This window comes from Sceloporus occidentalis, unplaced genomic scaffold (genome assembly GCF_023333645.1).
Source record: "Sceloporus occidentalis isolate IW3139 unplaced genomic scaffold, rSceOcc1.0.p SCAF_8, whole genome shotgun sequence".
NCBI lineage: Eukaryota > Metazoa > Chordata > Lepidosauria > Squamata > Phrynosomatidae > Sceloporus > Sceloporus occidentalis.
The window spans coordinates 26,213,590-26,232,036 of record NW_028316988.1 but is presented as its reverse complement, the minus strand read 5'-3'; the positions used below and the strand labels follow the sequence as shown (position 1 = coordinate 26,232,036).

Below are 18,447 nucleotides of genomic sequence, written 5' to 3'. Positions count from 1 at the left end.
GGGCGGCCACCAAGCCGAGCGCCCGCCCCTCCCTTTCCCCCATTGGTCCCTCCTTGCCGCTCTCTTCCAGCGGCCGGCGGCCACGCCCCCTCGCGGGTTCCCTGGCGAAAAGCCTGCGGCCTGGTGCTGGCGCTCGGGGCCTGGTTGCTCTTGCTTCAGCCGCCGCTGCAGCCATGCCGCACGGCTTCAAAGCCGGAGACCTGGTCTTCGCCAAGATGAAGGGCTACCCGCACTGGCCGGCCCGAGTGAGTCCCGGAGGGCGAGGGGAAGAGGGAGGCTGGGCACAGCGGGGGGAGGCGGGGAGGGGAGGGAACAGCCCCGTCGCCTAGCAACCGCCCCTAGCAACGCCCCCTCCCTAGCAACAGCCCCCTCCGCTCTTCCCGTCTCCCGCCGACCCTCCCTCCGCGCCCCACGTGACTCGCTTGCCTCCCAAAGGGAAGAAGGGAGGGGCTCCTTGCAAGCCGCCTGGGGCTCCCTTTTTTTTTTGCAGGGAAGGGGAGAAAGGCGGCTTACAAACACAAACAAACAAGCAGGTCATTTTTGCAAGCTTTGGTTAGAGATTTAGGTGTGATTTAAAGGCTTTCATTGTGATTCAAAGTCTTGTAAGCCGCCTGGGGTCCCTTTTTTTTTTTTTTTAGGAGAAAGGCGGCTTACTAAACCCAAGAAATAACCAAACGTGTCATTTTTGCAAGCTTTGACATTGGTTATTTGAGCCTTGGCTGTGATTCAAAGTCTTGTAAGCCGCCTGGGGGTCCCGTTTTCCTGGGAGAAAGGCGGCTTACAGACCCAACAGACAAACAAACAAAACAGGCCGTTTTCTCAGGCTTTGGCATTGAATGAGGAGAGCTTTGATCTTGATTCAGGGTCTTGTGAGCTGCCGCCTGAGGCACTTTTTTTCCTGGGAGGAAGGCGGCTTACAAAAGCCATATAGGCGATTTTTGCAAGCTTTGACGTTGGTTATTAGAGCTTTGGCCGTGATTCAAAAGTCTTGTAAGCCGCCTGGGGTCCCTTTTCTAAGAGAAAGGTGGCTTACAGACCCAGCAAGCAAAACAAATACCTGAATTGGCAATGCTTGGCAATGGTTACTTTAGCTTTGGTCTGGGTTTAAAGGCTAGCCTGGGGCCCCTTTTCTGAGAGGAAGGCGGCTTACAAATCCAATGAATGAAGAAATGAATCATTAGTAAAGTATTTGTTATTAAGGAGGATAATTTATAGTGAGAGTTGAGAGAGATCTTCTTTTGCCTTTTCTGGTTCTCCTTCCTTTGGCTTGTTTAGTTATGCCTCTGTTCCCTATCTTCAATATATAGATACCCTCCTCTATTTATATGTGTTTATAGTCTATATCTATCTATCTATATATAGACGGATAGGGACTTGATCGGGGTCCTCTTTTACGGCTCCTTCTTTTATTTGTGCTGCGTAAGAGCTACCTTTTAATATTTGGCGTTATTGCAAAAGTATCTTCTGAGACAAGGGAAGTATGAATACATACATATATATATATATATATATATATATATATATATATATATAGTGCACAGTAGATTTTGGGACAGGCTCTGCCTGTCCCTCATTAGCCAGAGAGGGAAGTCCCTGGCCTATGTGCATGTTGTGCCTAGACAAATACGCACCGTTTCTCTCTTTATATCTTGATTTGCTCCCAGCAAGGAGCTTTGCAACAAGGCTAAAACAAAACGCGGTTCTGTCTCAACAGGCCTAATGGGTATATGAAAATATAATGTGTCTTATGTGAAGTCGACGGCTTTCACGGTCGGCATCCATAGTTTTCTGTGGGGCTTTCTACATTCTGGATCTGGAGGGATTTATTCCTGACGTTTCGCCCGCAGCTACGCTCCTCCAGGCTGCCCACATTCAACACAAGACAACACACAAACGGACTCCAAAAAGCCCACTTCGTCCCAAACCAAGGGTCCCACATCTATATGTTCCACACACTTCCATGCCACCATACCTCTGAAGGTGCCATCCACAGTTGCAGGCGAAGGCCACACATCTCCTTCCTTCGCTTTTGGGTCGTGTGTTTTGCATGCCTTCAGGTCGTTTCTGACTCAAGGCAACTGCATCCTGGGGCTTTCTTGGCAAGCTTGGTTCAGACGAGGTTTGGCCATACCTGAGGCTGAGAGCGTATGACTTGCCCAAAGTCACCCAATGGGTTTCGTAGCCAAGCTGAGACTTGAACCCTGGTCTCCAGAGTCATCGTCCGCCAGTCAAACCACTACACCATGTTGGCTCCACTTGCAGAGTAGTCGGCCTTAAATGTTTGCTGCTCTGTTGCAGAAGATGCTCACTCAGGGTCTAGCAATATGGGTCCAAGTGTTGATGGCCTGTAACTCTCACCATTCTTTACTCTGCTGGCTATAGCTTCGGAGAAATGCAATCTGGAGGGTCAAGCATTCTTGAACTCTTAATTTATGTAGCATAGAAAGGGGAGTATTGCCTTTTACTCAATCTGAGATTCTTCATGAGGTTGGCCTTCCTGTGCGTCCTGCCATTTTGATGGGCTCCAGTTGATACCTGCGCAAGTGGAAACTGCTTTGTTCAATTGATGGCAGCACTCTTGGATGAATGGAGGAGGAAGAGTTGGACTTTCCCATCTCTCAGGTGTTTGCGTGGGACTGGCCCTACATATTTGCCATCTCTGTTGCCAGGTTATCTTCAGGCCCCCTTCTTTCTGTCCCACCACCCTCACAGGTACATTTGGTGGGAACATGGGAGACAAGGCCTTCTCAGAGGATGCTCCCAGGCTCTAGAAACCCTTCCCCAGAGAGGTTAGACTGGTGCCCTCCTTGCTATCCTTCCCCTTTCCCATCAGCAGACCTTCCAGGGCAGCGATTCCCAAACCTTTGTCCTCCAAGTGTTTTGGACTTCAGCTCCCAGAAGCCCCAGGTATCTTGGCCAACAGTTAGGAATTCTGGGAGCTGAAGTCCAAAACACCTGGAGGACCAGAGTTTGGGAACCCCTGTTCTAGGCCCTGACCACTCAGGGAGAAAAGGGCTTCTCATAATATGCTTCATTGTCGATATTTGCTGCTTTTCTTTTTAATGGTCGTGTCTTGAACTGCTTTTTATTCCATTGATAGTTTAATTATATTTTCCCCTTGCCGGTTGTTGTGCGCCTTCAAGTCATTTCTGACTTACGGTGAACCTATAATGGGATTTTCTTTGCCACATTTGTTCAGAGGGAACATGTCCTTGCCTTCCTCTGGAGCTGAGAGAGTACGATTTGCCCATGGTCACCATGGCTGAGTGGGCATTCGAACCCTGGTCTCCAAGAGTCCAGTGCTCAAGCTACTACGCCACACTGGCTCACTAGTTGATCAGTTATTTCAGCAGGTGGAGAGATACTGACTCTAAACTTTTGGTCCTCCAGCTATTGGACTTTGGTTCCCAGAAACACCAGCCAATATGGCCCATGGTTGAGTGGTTCTGGGAGTTGAAGTCCAAAAGATACGAAGACTCAAATGTGAGAAGCCTTGCTCTAACCACTACACCAGATGCTACCACCTCTGACTGACCCTCTCTTGCTCTTATTTCAGATTGATGACATAATTGATGGTGCTGTGAAGCCCCCACCCAACAAATACCCAATATTCTTCTTTGGAACCCATGAGACGTAAGTTTTCTCCTGCGGGAATCTATGGGCTGGGCATTAATCCGCCTTCTTGGAAGCTTTTTCCTTCTCTGATCCTTATTGTTTGCCTTCTCTCCACCCGCCAGGGCTTTCTTGGGCCCCAAGGACCTCTTCCCTTATGACAAATACAAGGACAAATATGGGAAGCCCAACAAGCGGAAAGGTTTCAACGAAGGATTGTGGGAAATCCAGAACAACCCTCACGCCAGTTACAGTGCTCCTCCGGTAAGTGGCATTGGATCAGCGAATGTGGGGAGGTTACAATTGCTCCCACTTCTGTTCTTTGAATGAAGGGATTGTGCCCCCGAAAAGGAGGAAATCCTGTCCGGCGGTGTGTTAGCTCACGTTCACATATTTGTATTTGAGCATATATTTCAACCTTGATATGTTTATTTTTAATCACTGACCACTCTAGCCCAGGGGTGGGCAGAGTGCATCCTGTGGACCACATACAGGCCCTTGCTTCCACTTTCATGGCCCCAAAGCTCCCCTTCCAGAATTTTTTCAAATGGTTGGCACACAATTTTGGCAAATTTTACACTGAAACTCATCGGAACCACCCTCAAAAGTCTGAAAACTTTGAAGATATACTATCTTACCCCTACAAGCACCTTAGTACCCTATGCTACCCCCCTCCCCAATGTCCCTATTCCCTCTTTCTTTGCTCTTTCATTTATTGATTTTATGGTTGATAACACCATACAAGTGATATAATAAATAATTACTAAATACTAAACATTACCACATACATTTCAAAAACCCCACTCCAGTGTCTGTAAAAATATTTTAGTAATCAATGCCTACAGTGTGGAATATCTTATTAATAGTTTCTTCCGTTTCCCGCTCCAGTCCCTCTCAAAAGGGTGGCAGGAAATTATACCACTTCCTGTCACCATTTTGAGAGGGACTGCAAAGAAGAACAGAGATATTTGGGCACAATGAAGGGGTTAAGGTCCACAAGGGGTTCCTCAAGGGGAAATTAGATTCCTAGCCCCCATCTCTTTTCCAAACATTGCGCATGCTGACTTCCTTATAGCTTTCTATGGCCAGATCCCCCCCCCCCAGTTCTTTGCAAAATTGTGCAAAATGCAGATGTGCAAAGGGTCTAATAATTTGTCTCTTTTCCTCCTTTTCCCAAAACAGCCGGTGAGTTCGTCTGATAGCGAAGTTGATGTTGAAGGTATCGCACACATTGGAGGCGGAGGAGGAGGAGGAGGCGGTAGCGATGGCGCAGAGGAGGAAGAGTCTGCCCCAGCCGCAGCAGTTGATGTGGTGGGAGTGACCACAGAGAAGGCAGAGAGCGAAGAGGAGTCTGACAAAGGAAGCGATCACAGCGGTGTGAAGCGGAAATCACTAGCCATGAAAGTGAGGGTGCTTTGGAATCTGTGTGTCTGTGACCATAAACCTTCAAGTCACCTGTTGATTTATGGCAGCCCCATTAATTTCATGGGGTTTAGGCATGGACTCCTCAAATGTGGTTTGGCCAGTTCCTTTCTCAAAAACATAGCCAGGTCTTCATTGGTTGTCTTTCCATAGCTGTCTCTGCTTAGCTTCCAAGGTCAGCCAGGTTCTGGTGCGTTTTGGGTATGTAGCCCCTCTTGGGATTTGTGGGGGAGCAAAAAAGAAAGCATCTAGATTGGAGATGCTTTCTTTTTTGCTCCTCCACAAATCCCAAATGAGGGCTAAATACACAAAAAGATTCCCAAAGTACAGTAAGTGGGATTAGATTTTCTACCTCAGCAACACAACCTCTCCCCTTAACATTAAAATATAAGAGGGAGCAAAGCGGGATCAAACTGGAGACCTCTCTAGTCTCCCAAGGCGACAGTTCGGCCCCTGAAGCTGTTTTCTGGCCCTTGGCCCCTCCATACTCCATGGAGCACCCTTTTTCTTTGGAAAAAAATATTAAAAGGTGAAATATACCTCCTTAAAGCCTTCAGTACATTCTCTACTTCTGTATTATCTCCTATAATATAATGATGTTATGGCATTTTGTAAGTGCTGAGCAAGCAGGCTTAGGTTTGATGCAGCCCCAGGAGATTAACCCACTCTGGATTAAGAAGGTTTACCAAGCTCAGAAGAAGTCCAACAAAATGGAATCCATTCAGATTCTGATCACCTAGAAATCACTTTCCTTACCTCAATTTATGGGAAAGAAAAGGAGATGGTGGAAGTGGGAGTTGCCATCTTTCCTTCTGTTGAGTGAGAGAAGTCACTTGTGGCTCCCCTTTCCAGCCTTAGAAACAACAGCTTCTGTTGCATTTCCCCTTCCTTCAGATGCCCGCAGCAAAACGGCCTCGGAAATCTTCCAGTGACCTGGACCAGGCCAGTCCGTCTCCTTCAGAGGAGGAGAACTCGGAGAGCTCTTCGGAGTCTGAGAAGAACAGCGACCAGGTGAGTTGACTTGTCAGGGTGGCACTGACTTGCTTCTTCCACAGGGGAAAAGGCCAAGGCTGGCACCACTTTAGGGAATTACACATGGTGGATCAGGGGCATGATTTTCTTCCTTTGCTCTTCCCTACCATGCTCTGGATTCATATCACCTGAAGTGGTTGATGAAAAGAAGATGCTTCTTCAGAGAAGTAATGTATGGAACTCATGGCCATGCAAGATTCTGAGCTAGAAGGTTTCAGTAGGGGTTTGGAAGTATTTAACAATCCCCAAAGACTCCCCCCACTTCTTGAATGCTTAGATACGTTTAAGACAGGGATAGACACGAACCAGAGTCCAGTGGTAAATATGGCATCACTTTAGCTTTATCCCAAAGGTCTTACCACCCCACCACAGCTGCCATTTTAGGCAGAGACTTGAAGAGTTGGAAGGGATCACAAGGGCTGCTTCGTCCAACCCTTTGCCATTCAAGAATCCATAGCTAAAACATCCTTGAGATGTTTTAAAACTCTATTTAAACTCTGTTTAAAAAACTTCTAGCCTCTGTTTAAAAAACACCAAAGTAGGAGAGTCCCCCATCTCCCAAAGCAATCTGTTCCACTGTCCAGACAGCTCTCACAGTCAAGATTTCTTTCTAATGCTTAGCTTGAGTCTCATTTCTTGTAGTATGAATCCATTGGTTTGTGTTCAAGTCTCTGGCTGCCGTAAACGAGCTTGCTCTATCTTGCATATGTTATCCCTTTAAGCTGTGTAAAGATAGCTGTCTTTAGTGGTGGAGTCTCTCTCTTTGGAGGTTTTTAAGCAGAGACCATCTGTCAGGAGTGCTTGGATTGGGTCTTTTGGCATAGCAGAATTGCGTTGGGCTGGATGGCCCTTGTGGTCTCATCCAACTCTTTGATTTTCTGATACCACTTGTCAATCTCCTCTTCTCTAAGCTAAACAGCCCCAGCTCCCTAAGTCATTCTTGGCTTCTAGATCTTTTACTATCACAGCTGTCTCCTTTGGACATGTTCCTCTTTGTCAGCATCCCCTTAAACTCTGGTCTCCAGAACTGAACACAGTATTCCTGGTGCTGTGTGACCAGACAGAATAGAATCATACTTTTATATTCCTTAATCTGAGAGAGCCTTTGAGACCTTTTCAGGGAGCTGATATTCCTGCTTTTTGAGAAAGAGATCCTTCAGTCACTTTAAAACATATTTAGGCAGTTCAGTAAATTTTAGACTGATATTTTTCCCCCAGGGCCTTTAGGAGAGTTTGGTAGGGAGGACAAGGATCACACTGGAAACCCAGAGGACTATATGCGGTCTATGGATGGTGCATTTTCCTCCTCTATCTTGAAAGAAAAAGCAGAGACTGTTCCTCTGTAACCTTGTCTCTCTTCCTAGGACTTCACTCCAGAGAAAAAACCTCCGCCTCGGGCTGCAAGGCGGGCACCTGCCGGCAGATGGAAAAAAAAGGTAAGAGCCCTGTGAATGAGGTCTCGCTCTGCTTAATTATCCACTTAGTTAAAATTATGCATAAACAAGGGTTTTTCTGAGGCTGAGAGTGTGTGACTCACCCAAGGTTCCCCAGTGGGTTTCCATGGCCGAACGTGGAATCGAGCCCTGATCTCCAGTTACAGTCCAATGCTCATACCGCTACTGGTGGGAAGTCCAGATCATATGATTTTATTCTGTATTCTTTTATTTAACATGTTGGTAGAAAATTGAATCCGGCTCTGACTCGGACGCCAAGGCGGATTCTGAAGACGATGAAGAGGAGGAAGAAGAGAACAAAAAAGGAAACGCCCGAGCTCCCACGCCCAAGTCGGAGTCTGATTCCCATTCAGACGAATCTGTCAAGAAGCCTTCCCGGGGACGAAAACCGGGTAGGCCACCTGGTTTTGATCCTGTAGCTGGGCCCATTTGTGGGTGTTCGTGTAGGTGGGTATGGGTCTGAAGGGTGAGTTGACGCATTCAAAACTCTTCCCCAATCACCTTCACATCAGTTTGTTTCACCAAGCAGCCCCTTAGCTTCCTTGAACAACTGTCATGTTTCTTGCTGAAAGAGGGGAAGTCAGGTAAGGAGGCAAAAGAGGTGCAGGCTTTTCTTTAGAAGCGTCTTTCTTTAAAGGATTAAGGCTGCATTCAGTTGGAGGCTGTGAGGGCTTCTACATATTACAGATTGAGTCTCTTCATAGTTTTTAAACTGTATGGTTTTAGATATAGCATTCCTGCGCCATACACGGGCTTGCCATACACGGATTTGAGCTCACACGGACAGTGAGCCCTAATATGGTGAATGGGGCTCACGCCTATGGCACGTGCCACGCCATGCGCAATGGGGGCGCACCCTATTCAAATGAATGGTGCTTGATCATATGCGGAATTTGCCTTATGCCGGGGGGGGGGGCGGGGTCTGCACTATATATTGTTTGCTGCCTTGAGTCCCTGTTGTTGGGAGGTAGGCAGGACATAAATAAGTAAAATAGTGTTAATAATACTAATACTACAGACTGAGTCTCCCCCATCTGGACTTCCAAAATCCTTGAGTAGGGTTGGAAGGAAATAATCTTTCTTTTTGGGACAGTATAAGTCTGATGTACCACCTGAGAACCTCTATCTTCTTTCCTACCTAGATATTAAGGTCATCTGTGGATACTCTGATATTGGATACTACGGATAGTATCTGTGGATACTATGATACTGTCTATTTAGGTCATCTGTGGATAATGTTAATAAAACTAATACTACAGGCTCGGTCTTCCTCATCTGGAATGCCAAAATCCTTGAGTAGAGTTGGAAGGAAATAACCTTTCTGTTCTGGACAGTATAAGTCTAGAATACTTTGTCTTCTTTCCTGCCTAGATATTAAGGTCATCTGTGGATACTCACTCCTGTTTCCTGAAAACATCCGACTATCCACTGTTGTGGTTAGGCTAGTAGGCAAAACAAAACTTCAGCCAAATCTAATAGGACTCTTGTTATGATCTGACAACCATTCTGGATAACAGAATCAGCTTCTTCCTTGGCCTTGGGGTTACCTTGCTTTAGGAACTGTTGACTGGCGTGGGATGGATGGGGGGGGGGGTATGCATTGGTTCTCTCCTCGCCTAGCTAATTCTCTGCCATTCAGGAATTCTCTTTGGCAAGAATGGACCTTCACAGTAAGTTCCCAATGTACCAATTTCCATTTCTTTCTTCTCTTGTAGCAGCAGAGAAGCCACCGCCGAAGCCCCGCGGTCGGAAACCAAAGGTAGAAAGACTTCCCAGCAGCTCCAGTAGTGACAGGTGAGTGTTCGAAGAACCTGCAGTCCTGACTGCTCTTGTCCCTCTTTGATAAAGGATCAAGAAGCCAGACAGATAATAACAACCTTGTCCAGAGAAAGGGCAAATAAGGGTAACACTGGTAGCCATCCTAATGATAATGTTAGTATTGATGAGAATACAGGTGTTGAGAGATGTGCACATCTATTGAATCTGTCTCTGGAAGTTTTCTCCTTATTTGGCCTCTGCCTACATGCCTTGCCTGCTTCTGTTTGTCAGGTTTGGGATTTTCCAATGGGATAAAATCTATCCCTCTTTTGCCCCACCCTTTAATTTTTTTAAATTTTCGCCGTCTTTTTAAAAACTGCACATATTTCAGATCGAATACGTCAATTGCTTGTGTTCCTCTCCAAGATCTAAAAGACTTATTTTTGTGCTTTGTATTTGAGGCAGAGGGTTACCTTTGAAATGGGCTTATTTTTCTAAGCATCCTTTTCAATCATGCATATTTTACTAGGTATGCCCCCAGTTGTCAGGTAATGTGCAGATTCTGGAGCACAGAGTGCCCCACAAATTTGGCATGGATTAAGAAAAATCAAAACTTTTTAAAACTCTGTTGAAGTTGATTCTTTGCCTTTCCTTAAATACCAGAAATTGGCTGCACAAGGAGAAGTCGGCATATATGTTGAACTTAGTTCTTTGTGCTTCATTAGGTTCTTTGTGCCTCGTTAGGTTCCAGAAATCTGGCATGGATTGGGAAAACAGCATTTTAAAAGTTTTCTTGGAGTTAAGAAATCAGCTGAACTAGAGAAGCTTGCATATAGTGTGTTGGGAGTCAAGTCTTTCAACTCTTCCACACTGCAAATGTAAAGCCATTTGACACTACAGTGGACCCTTGTTATACGCTGGGGTTTGGTTCCAAGATCCTCCGTGTATAACAAAATCCGTGTATGCTCAAGTCCCATTAAATATAATGACATAGCAAAATGGTGTCCCTTATAAAAAATGGAAAATCAAGGTAAATTTATACTTTTTTGGAACATTTTCAAACCGTGTATGCTTGAATCTGTGTATAAAAAATCCGTGTATAAGAAGGGCCGACTGTACTTTAATGGCCAGGACTCTATCCTGTGGAACCTTGGGATTTGTAGTTTCATCTGTCAGGTCTGGTTGCCTCACCAAACTACAGATCCCAGGATTCTGTAGGATAGAGTCATGGTAGTTAAAAGTGCTGTCAAACTACTTTTCTTTTCTGCAGTGTGGACCCATCCTTTGTGCTTTGTTAGGCTCCAGAAATTCAGCATGGATTAGGGAAACCCACACTTACAAAGCCTGTTGGAGTCAATTCTTCACACCTACAGTAACTCATTTAGCATGTTTAAGATTTGACTTATTAATGTCTCCCAGCTGGGGTGCCTTACAAATTAAACAGGCCTCTGGTTTGTAGAACAGCTCAGGATGCGCATGAGCCTCTTTTCCTGGAGTTGTCGCTTCCCACTTTTGCTCCCTCGCAGCGACAGTGATGTGGACCGGATCAGCGAGTGGAAGCGGCGTGATGAGGAACGCCGGCGGGAGCTGGAAGAGAAGCGGAAACGCGAACAGGAGGAGGAACTGCGCCGACTGCGGGAGCAAGAACGGGAGGAGAAGGAGCGGAAGAAGGAGAAAGCCGAGAAGGGGGAAGTGGAACACTCAGACAGCGATAGTAGTGTGGAAGCTGAAGTCTCTCGGAAGGGCAGGAAAGGACGTCCTAAAGCCCCATCATCCTCAGATTCAGAGAAAGAGGTGAAGTCTGGGGGCAAACTTGGGGAGGGGTGCGTGTGTTTGCATTCTTTTGTGGTGATGGTGTTCGTGTTATGATTTGTGTTCATGTGCTGGTTGCTTCCATTAAAAAAACAAAGCTGCTTCTGTGACGGGAACAGCCCAGGGTGACCCCAAAACATGGCATTATATTGTCCGTTTTTGGTGTGGGTTTCTCTCTCTTCCAGGTGAAAAAGCCTTCAAAGAAACAACCGCCCTCTGAAGTTTCCAGGAGACAGAAGGAGAAGAGGGGCCAAGGAGATGAGAAACCACGGAACAAGTGAGGATCCCCAATTGGCTTGTAGATAGATTGACCTAAATATTGTTTATACAATTTACCCTCAAGTGGTCTTCAACTCTACAAATCCTTTAAAGCCAATGTTAATTTGGTCATTTGGCCAAACTCTGCAAGTTGAACAAAATCCGTTCTTCCCCAAGCCATTTAATTCCTGAAAAGCTCCTCTTTTCTTTAACAGCCATAGATTTACTTGGTGAGCAGTCAGTTATAAAAGTCTTGCAGCCTCATTCTCTGCTATTTCTACTTCAGGGCAGCCCCACCCAGAACTCACTGCAGTAGTCTAGCCAAGACACTATCTGTTTTGGGTTTGTGGTTGTGAGTAGGTGGGAGGAGGACTGCCTGCTCACATGTGTTCAGTATGTGTGGAAAAGCTCTGAGCGTCTAGACCAGTGGTCCCCAAGCCGTGCTCTTTAAGGGATTTTGGACTTCAGCTCCCAGAATCCCAGACTATTGGCCAACATGGCTGAGACTTATAGGAGCTGAAGTCCATAATCCTTTAAAGGGCACAGTTTGGGGACCACTGGTCTAGAGCATCAATCCTACTTTCTTAGTGATCAGATTTCTTGAGTGTTGCTTTCTTTACATTCTCTCTGTAGATCTGTGAAAGTGGAACGAGGCAGGAAAAAGTCAGACTCGCTTCCCGAAAGGAGGGTGGAGAAGAAGAAAGGTAAAAATGGTGGCAGAAGGCAGATAGGAGGGAGGAGAGGGAGGAGGAGGAAGAGAAAATGAGAATCAGAGAGAGAAATGAGTTGCTTTGGTGGTGGGATGAAAGATATGGAGGATGATGGAGCAATACAAAATACACAGTCAGCCCTCCACATTTGTGGCTTTGGCTTTTGTGGATTTGATTATTCACGGATTTAATTAATATGTTTTCTCCATGAATCTCTAGATGCTTCAGCACAACTTTATGGTAAACATCTACCAGAAATCTTGCAGGAGGACCTAGAGATACCTAGAGAGAACGTGTGTCTAGACATTTGTAGCTCCTCACCTGCAATTCTGTGGTCAGCTTCCAGCAGATGTCGACCACAGGCTTGTGCTGGAGGACCTAGAGATTCCTTTCATGGGGGTCTTGCACCCCTAACCCCAGCCAAATGTAGAGGGCCCACTTTATATTTTTTCACATATTTTTAAAAGTTCCCATTGTTCACAGAACCGACGATCGAAGAGAAGCTCCAGAAACTGCACAGCGAAATCAAGTTTGCCCTGAAAGTCGATAACCCAGTAAGCCAGCTTCTTGCTTCTTTACAGCCTGGTTTTTTGGAATGGCAAGTCTTTATTACTGTCCAAGATCAGCACAAATGAATTGAATGAATGAGTTTCTGCCTTGTCTGGGAGTGTCTGCCTCCAGTAAAACCTCATTGATGCGTTACATAACTTGGTTGTACCTTAGTGAATTCATTACAAGGAACTTGGCATTTGCAACTAGTTGCGTCAAGAATTCCAAGCCATGGCTATGTTAGTTAGCTTACAGAGATAGAGAAGAATCTTGGAGCACATTTGAGACTGAGAAGAAGAGGTTTCTGGCATAAGCTTTCCTGGACTCCAGTCCACTTCATCAAAAGCATGGAGCATCCGGTTAAGAACTTAATGCTAGATATCTTTCTTATTCTCCGTTATACCTATGTCTATGTTCTGGTCAGGGTCAACCATTAATATGCTCTGCACTAGGTGTAGGCAGCTCCATTCCCAGCGGCCCTAGTGTTCTTTTTGTTGCCTCCAGGGGCCTTTCCCCTCTCAAAATTGTTTTTTATCTCCAAATACCTTCCCGGGGGGCATGAGACACTTTTGCCACATCTCCTCCCTCACCCCCAGCCAATTTATACACAGGACAGACTTTTTCTGAAGCATGAAGTGACATGCTCATTACCTGCCATTAAAAAAAGGCCTGTCCTGAACCTAAAATGACCTAGGTGGCATTTTGGGGTAATAAATCCCCTTGGTTTATTTTATTTTCGCAGGGGTAGTGTGCAGCCTCCAAGATCCTTGGGATCTATTAAGGCCCCCTTGAACGTATATTCCATCAATAATGTGTCCCCAGTTGTCCTCCTCCTACTTCTGAATTGTGTCTTTTTAATGCCTTTGTTAGCCAGAAAAGTAACTTGTTACAGATGGTTTCTCTTCCCAATGTTTCCCCTCTTTGAGGAATGCCCAAACATAAAATCCCTTTCCTCACTCTTCTTGTCTGAGGTCCTGGTACAGTCCAAGGAAAGCTTCTCCTGGTGGCTCTAAGGGTGGTAGGAACCATCTTCCTTGGCTTTGTGTAAATTCAGGCAGGCCAAGATGGGGTCATTGCATCACTGCCTCTTCCTCTAGGATATCAAGAGATGCCTGAGCGCACTTGAAGAATTGGGCAGCTTGCAAGTCACCTCTCAGATCCTCCAGAAACACACGGATGTTGTGGCCACTCTGAAAAAGGTAGCGCAGTGGGCAAAGGGTGGGGAGCGGGTGTCTTCATGGTCCACATCCTCTGGCTTTTTTGTCTGCGATCCTTCTAGCAAAGCATACATGACGCTTGCCTTTTTGGATGTGCATGTTCCTTCCCTCCTGGCATTGCGCTTTCTGCTAAGGTCATATTTTGAATAAGACTTCCCTCTCTTGCATTGGCAAGTCACCATACTCTCCTCTAAGATCTTAAGTCTAGGTGGCAGGGAGGGCTTTCTCTTCAGTTTCACCATTATGGACACGTGATGAAGACACAGGACGGGGTCTTCTGTGTGGTGGCCCCAGACAAAATGATTCCCTACTGTGGGAAAACTAGGTTGACCTGCTCTCTTTCTGGCTGAGCCCAGCCTAGTTTCAACCATGCTCAGCCACAGGGCTGTTTTCCTTCACTTGATACCTCCCAGCTGTGTTGGACCTGTTGTCCTTAAGGCTAGGATTTCCTTCGTCGGGTCTCCTGTGGCCCCGCCATTTTGAACTCTGGCAAGCAGGGCTTTCATAGTCGCCTCTCTTGTCTCTGTGTTTGAAGATCCGGCGTTACAAAGCAAACAAGGATGTGATGGAGAAGGCAGCCGAAGTGTACACATGCCTGAAGTCCCGTGTCCTAGGGCCCAAAGTGGGGGCGAACCAGAAGGTCACCCGGACCGACTCGGAGAAGGACAAAGCTGAAGAGGACAAAGGCAAGGAGAAATCGCCAGAAGAGGAAAGGCAGGACGAGAGGAGAGAAGAGACAAATGCTGGTAAGGCAATGGCGTTTGGGGTGGTGTTGTGCCAGGGTCAGATGAGTGATGGGCAAATGTTTGGAGGGAAAGGTACTGTGTTCACTTTTTGTCCCTGTGTGTCCCTGTTGGGCAGGGGGGCATTTTTGCACAAAACGTTTTTTCCTCCCAATTCTCTCTAGGGTTCATGGGGTGCATTTCTGCCGTGATTATGTCCCACCTCCTGCTTAACTTAGGTCAAGGAGTGGCCTTTTTTTAAACAAAGGAAGTGGTTTCCATTCATAATATTCTTACACAGAATCCACCTGATTCTGTATAAGACTGTGATAAATGCTTCATATAAAACTATGATAAATGCTCCACCCTTGATGGTGATTATAGGATTATTTTATGGTTAGATATTTTAAGGAACTAATTGGAATTTTGTATCTCAGTATTAGTATTTTATAGTCACTCTTTGTATTATTGCATTTTTAATGATGTGATCCCACTTTGATCCTTGGGAGAAACGGGAAATATAAATTAAAATTATTATTATTATTTACTATAATGTACTGCACTGGGGTGTTGTGGGCAAACAGGAATTGACATCAGCTCCCCTCCTTTTCATTTGATTTCTGGCCATTTTTCAGAAGCTGGGGGGACAGGACTTTAAAGGTTGTAGTGTGGTTAAACAAGCAAAAAAGAAAGAAAGAAAGAAAATCACCCCCCAATTTTTAAACATTGGCTAGTGCACAGGGGTGTTCCCTGGGTGTATTTAGGGCCATGTAAGTGGGTCAGGGGACATGTGGCCTATACTTTGTCAACCCCTGCATTAGATCCTCTGCTGGAGATTTAACCATTGTGAGCGGGATGGAGGAAAAGGGCATGCGAAATTTGTGTTGTCTTCCAGTTTTTGTCAGATGAGGGATCCTTACAGGATTCTGCTCAGTCTGCAAAGGGAGCTTGTAGCACCTTTGAGACTGAGTGAAAGAAGTTGTAGCGTTAGCTTTCATAGACTTGGCATAACTTCCTCAGATGCACGAAGTAGACCTGTAGCATTAGCTTTCATAGACTTGGCAATACTTCCTCAGATGCACGAAGTAGACCTAAGCCTATGAAAGCTTAAGACTGCAACTTCTTTTGCACAGTTAGTCTCAAAGGTGCTACAAGATCCCTTTGGAGACTGACATTCCATACTAATATGGCTATGAATTTTCAGGATTCTCTCGTTGAAGATCAGTCTTGACAGTCAAGTTGGCTCCATCCCAGACCAGTAGTAGGAAAAATCAGCCAAGATGGGTATTTGGCCAACTGATCCTTTGGAATGGGACATTTAACTGGTGATTGTTTTCAGACTGCCTCCTTCTCTTCCCTTGGGATTAAACTCTGTCCCTTCCTTTCAGATCTCCCAGCCCCTGTGAATGGCGAATCAGCAGCCCAGAAAGGGGAGGCCATAGCAGAGAACAAGGACCGGGACGACGACTGGACTTCTGGAGACGCCAAGAGAGGGGCATCTCCCGAAAACACCCACAACGAGTAAGGAGTGTGGTGGTGTTGGGTCAAAACCAAGTGCATCAAAGCTTATAGGCAGCTGGTGGAAATTGTTGAGTAATTTTCCATCAGAAGGGAAAGTGGGGGAAGAAAAGCCCAGGCTCTTTGACTATTCAGACCCATATTTCAGAATTCCATATTTGGAACAGGTGCGTGTGTGTTGTGCTGTCATGTCAGCCTTCTTCTTGACTAACTGTGTACAGAAAATCCCTGCTAAAAGGGGTGGAGTGGGGGGTAAGGGTAGTCTCAGTGGAAGGAAAGATCTCTCTTTTTACCTAAAATCCTGGCGAGTCCTCATGCGAGGAGAAAATGCTAGACTAGGCTCAACCCTTGGTCTCATACCTTGGTATCCTGTGTTTCAAGGCGACGGAATTAGTGACAGGCTCCCCTTATTCTACAACATGCTTTTAAAAAGGGCCTCTACTCTGTCCCTAGACATGTTGGATAACAGCTCCCATCACCCCCCCCCCCCCAACCATCTTGGATGTGACGGGAGCTGCAATCCATGGTCTGAAAGGCCGACGATTGCAATATACCCTTGCCCCTTCACCATAGCCAAAGATCGATATTGTTTCTCTTTCTCTTTCTTTCCATCCTGCCTCCTTTCTTCCCTCGTTCCCCCAGAGCGCGTGACTATCCCAAGACGGAAGCGGCAGAGCGGGAGAGGATTCCCCCAGAGTCGGACTCAGAGGATGAGGATGACGACAGCTGAGGGCCAACGAAAAGAAGCCCCTGCGGGGAAGCAGCGATAATGGTGACAGCACCCGGGGGCGTCCCAGCGTTGCCACCCCTGCAGGCCTGGCCTCTGCCGCTGTGCCCTGTGTTTCAGAGATGTTTTCCAAGCCACGCAGTAGATGACATTTCTAGGTCATGGTCCTTCCTCCCTGCTCTCTCTCCTCTTCCTTGCCATCCCCTCCGCCCCTGATCCTCTCTCGCTCTCCAGAGAATGACCATCTCCTGGGGGGCGATCCTATGCCGTTGCACGTTTGTATTGGTCCCGTTTATTTCTTTCCCCCCATTTCCCCCCTTCCCTTTTGCCTTTGCCCCTTGTGATTTCAAACAGACATGAAATGAATATATAAAGGGTTGTTTTTTTTAATGAAAAAAAAAAAGAGGCCATTTATCTTTGTCGAACTTTGTTTCCTCGAGTTTTTTCTCTTTCTCTTTCTGTCTCTGTTGGGCGAGGAAGGAGAAGAGTGCAGAAAGGCTTTGGTTTAGCAAAAGCCCAGTTTAGGCCAGGAAGGGGCAAACAACTTAAGCACCAGATTTGTGGTGCCAAGCAAATAGATCACCAGTTATAGCGTGTGACATCAAACATGTAGAACAAAAGGGATTTTTGAGCAAGGAGGGAGGATAAAATCAACACATTGATGAAAAATACTGTGTTTCATGCCCATTTCTTTGACTATTATTATAAAATAAGCGCCACCAGAACTAGAATGATTTCAAAGATGCAAAGGTTTATCAGCAAAGCTCCTTTGCTGGGGTCTGAACTTTGGTATTAAGCATCATCAAGAGACACATACTGAAAAAGAGGAAAAGGATGATGTACCTGTTTTTGCAACAAATTCATGTATTGCAGCCAAAGGGACAGGAGTACCTCACATGGTTGCAATGAAAATAAAGTAAATTTAAAAGTTATCTCCCTATCTACTCCAAAACAGAACTCCAATTGTCTTTGCCAATTGACCAACAAAACCTGAGAAGTTACTGAGGCAAGTGAGCCAAGGTGCATGTATTAGGATGGGTGAGGAAATGGCAGCCTGCTTGCACTTCAGGCTGTCCTAGGATTCAAAATGTAATCATGAAAAATAGGCAAACCACCACAAAAATACTGTGCTTTATAGTAGATACAAGAGCCAATGTGATGTAGTGGTTTGGGCATTGAACTATTAACTCTGGAGCCCAGGGTTTGATTCCCTGCTTGGCCATAGAAACCCGTTGGGTGACCCTGGACGAGTCAGGTATTCTCAGCCCCAGAAAAAGCATGGTAGGGCTGCTGTCAGTCAGAAACAACTTGAAGGCACACAACAACAAATAGGTTTACCCCCAGAATAGAGAGGGGAGAGTAATATTTAACCAGAATTGGAACAAAATGATATCACATTGCATCTGATTTGTTCTGTTTTAGGAGAAAACTGAATTATACATGACAGGCACTGGCTAATATGGCTTAGACCAGGAAAAACATGGCAAGTGCAATCCACGCATAGCCATATTTGAAATGAAGCTCCAAATCACCTCTTATACTTTTATTAACCTGAGCCCCAAACCTCTCCCTTGGAGGCAGAATACGCCATCAACCCTTATAAATGGAAATCCCTGCAAATTCGGCAAACCCACTTGGCAGAGTCCAAGCCATGCA

The 18,447-nt window shown here is 45.9% G+C and overlaps 1 protein-coding gene across 2 annotated transcripts; it reads left to right on the top strand.

Moving 5' to 3' along the window:
* The first annotated feature begins 69 nt into the window (after nt 1-69).
* On the top strand, nt 70-17,617 carry HDGFL2 (HDGF like 2). Of its 2 annotated transcripts, none has more exons than XM_089535663.1 (16): nt 70-245; nt 3,557-3,633; nt 3,738-3,876; nt 4,795-5,016; nt 5,929-6,045; nt 7,431-7,502; nt 7,747-7,912; nt 9,239-9,314; nt 10,805-11,072; nt 11,276-11,367; nt 11,982-12,052; nt 12,542-12,612; nt 13,705-13,806; nt 14,360-14,570; nt 15,935-16,067; nt 16,707-17,617. In XM_089535663.1, the coding sequence occupies exons 1-16, from the start codon at nt 174-176 to the stop codon at nt 16,792-16,794; spliced, it is 1,977 nt and encodes a 658-aa protein (XP_089391789.1). In that variant the 5' UTR covers nt 70-173; the 3' UTR covers nt 16,795-17,617. The 2 variants fall into 2 exon arrangements, with proteins under 2 accessions (XP_089391789.1, XP_089391788.1); XM_089535662.1 differs by having other exon boundaries at nt 9,236-9,314.
* The last annotated feature ends 830 nt before the right edge of the window (nt 17,618-18,447 follow it).

Excerpts from the sequence above, each read along its gene's own strand:
- HDGFL2 (XM_089535662.1), top strand. The coding sequence starts at position 174 with ATGCCGCACGGCTTCAAAGCCGGAGACCTGGTCTTCGCCAAGATGAAG. Across the intron at positions 12,053-12,541 it reads GAGGGTGGAGAAGAAGAAAG|AACCGACGATCGAAGAGAAG; the intron begins GTAAAAATGGTG and ends CATTGTTCACAG. Across the intron at positions 14,571-15,934 it reads GAGAGAAGAGACAAATGCTG|ATCTCCCAGCCCCTGTGAAT; the intron begins GTAAGGCAATGG and ends CCTTCCTTTCAG.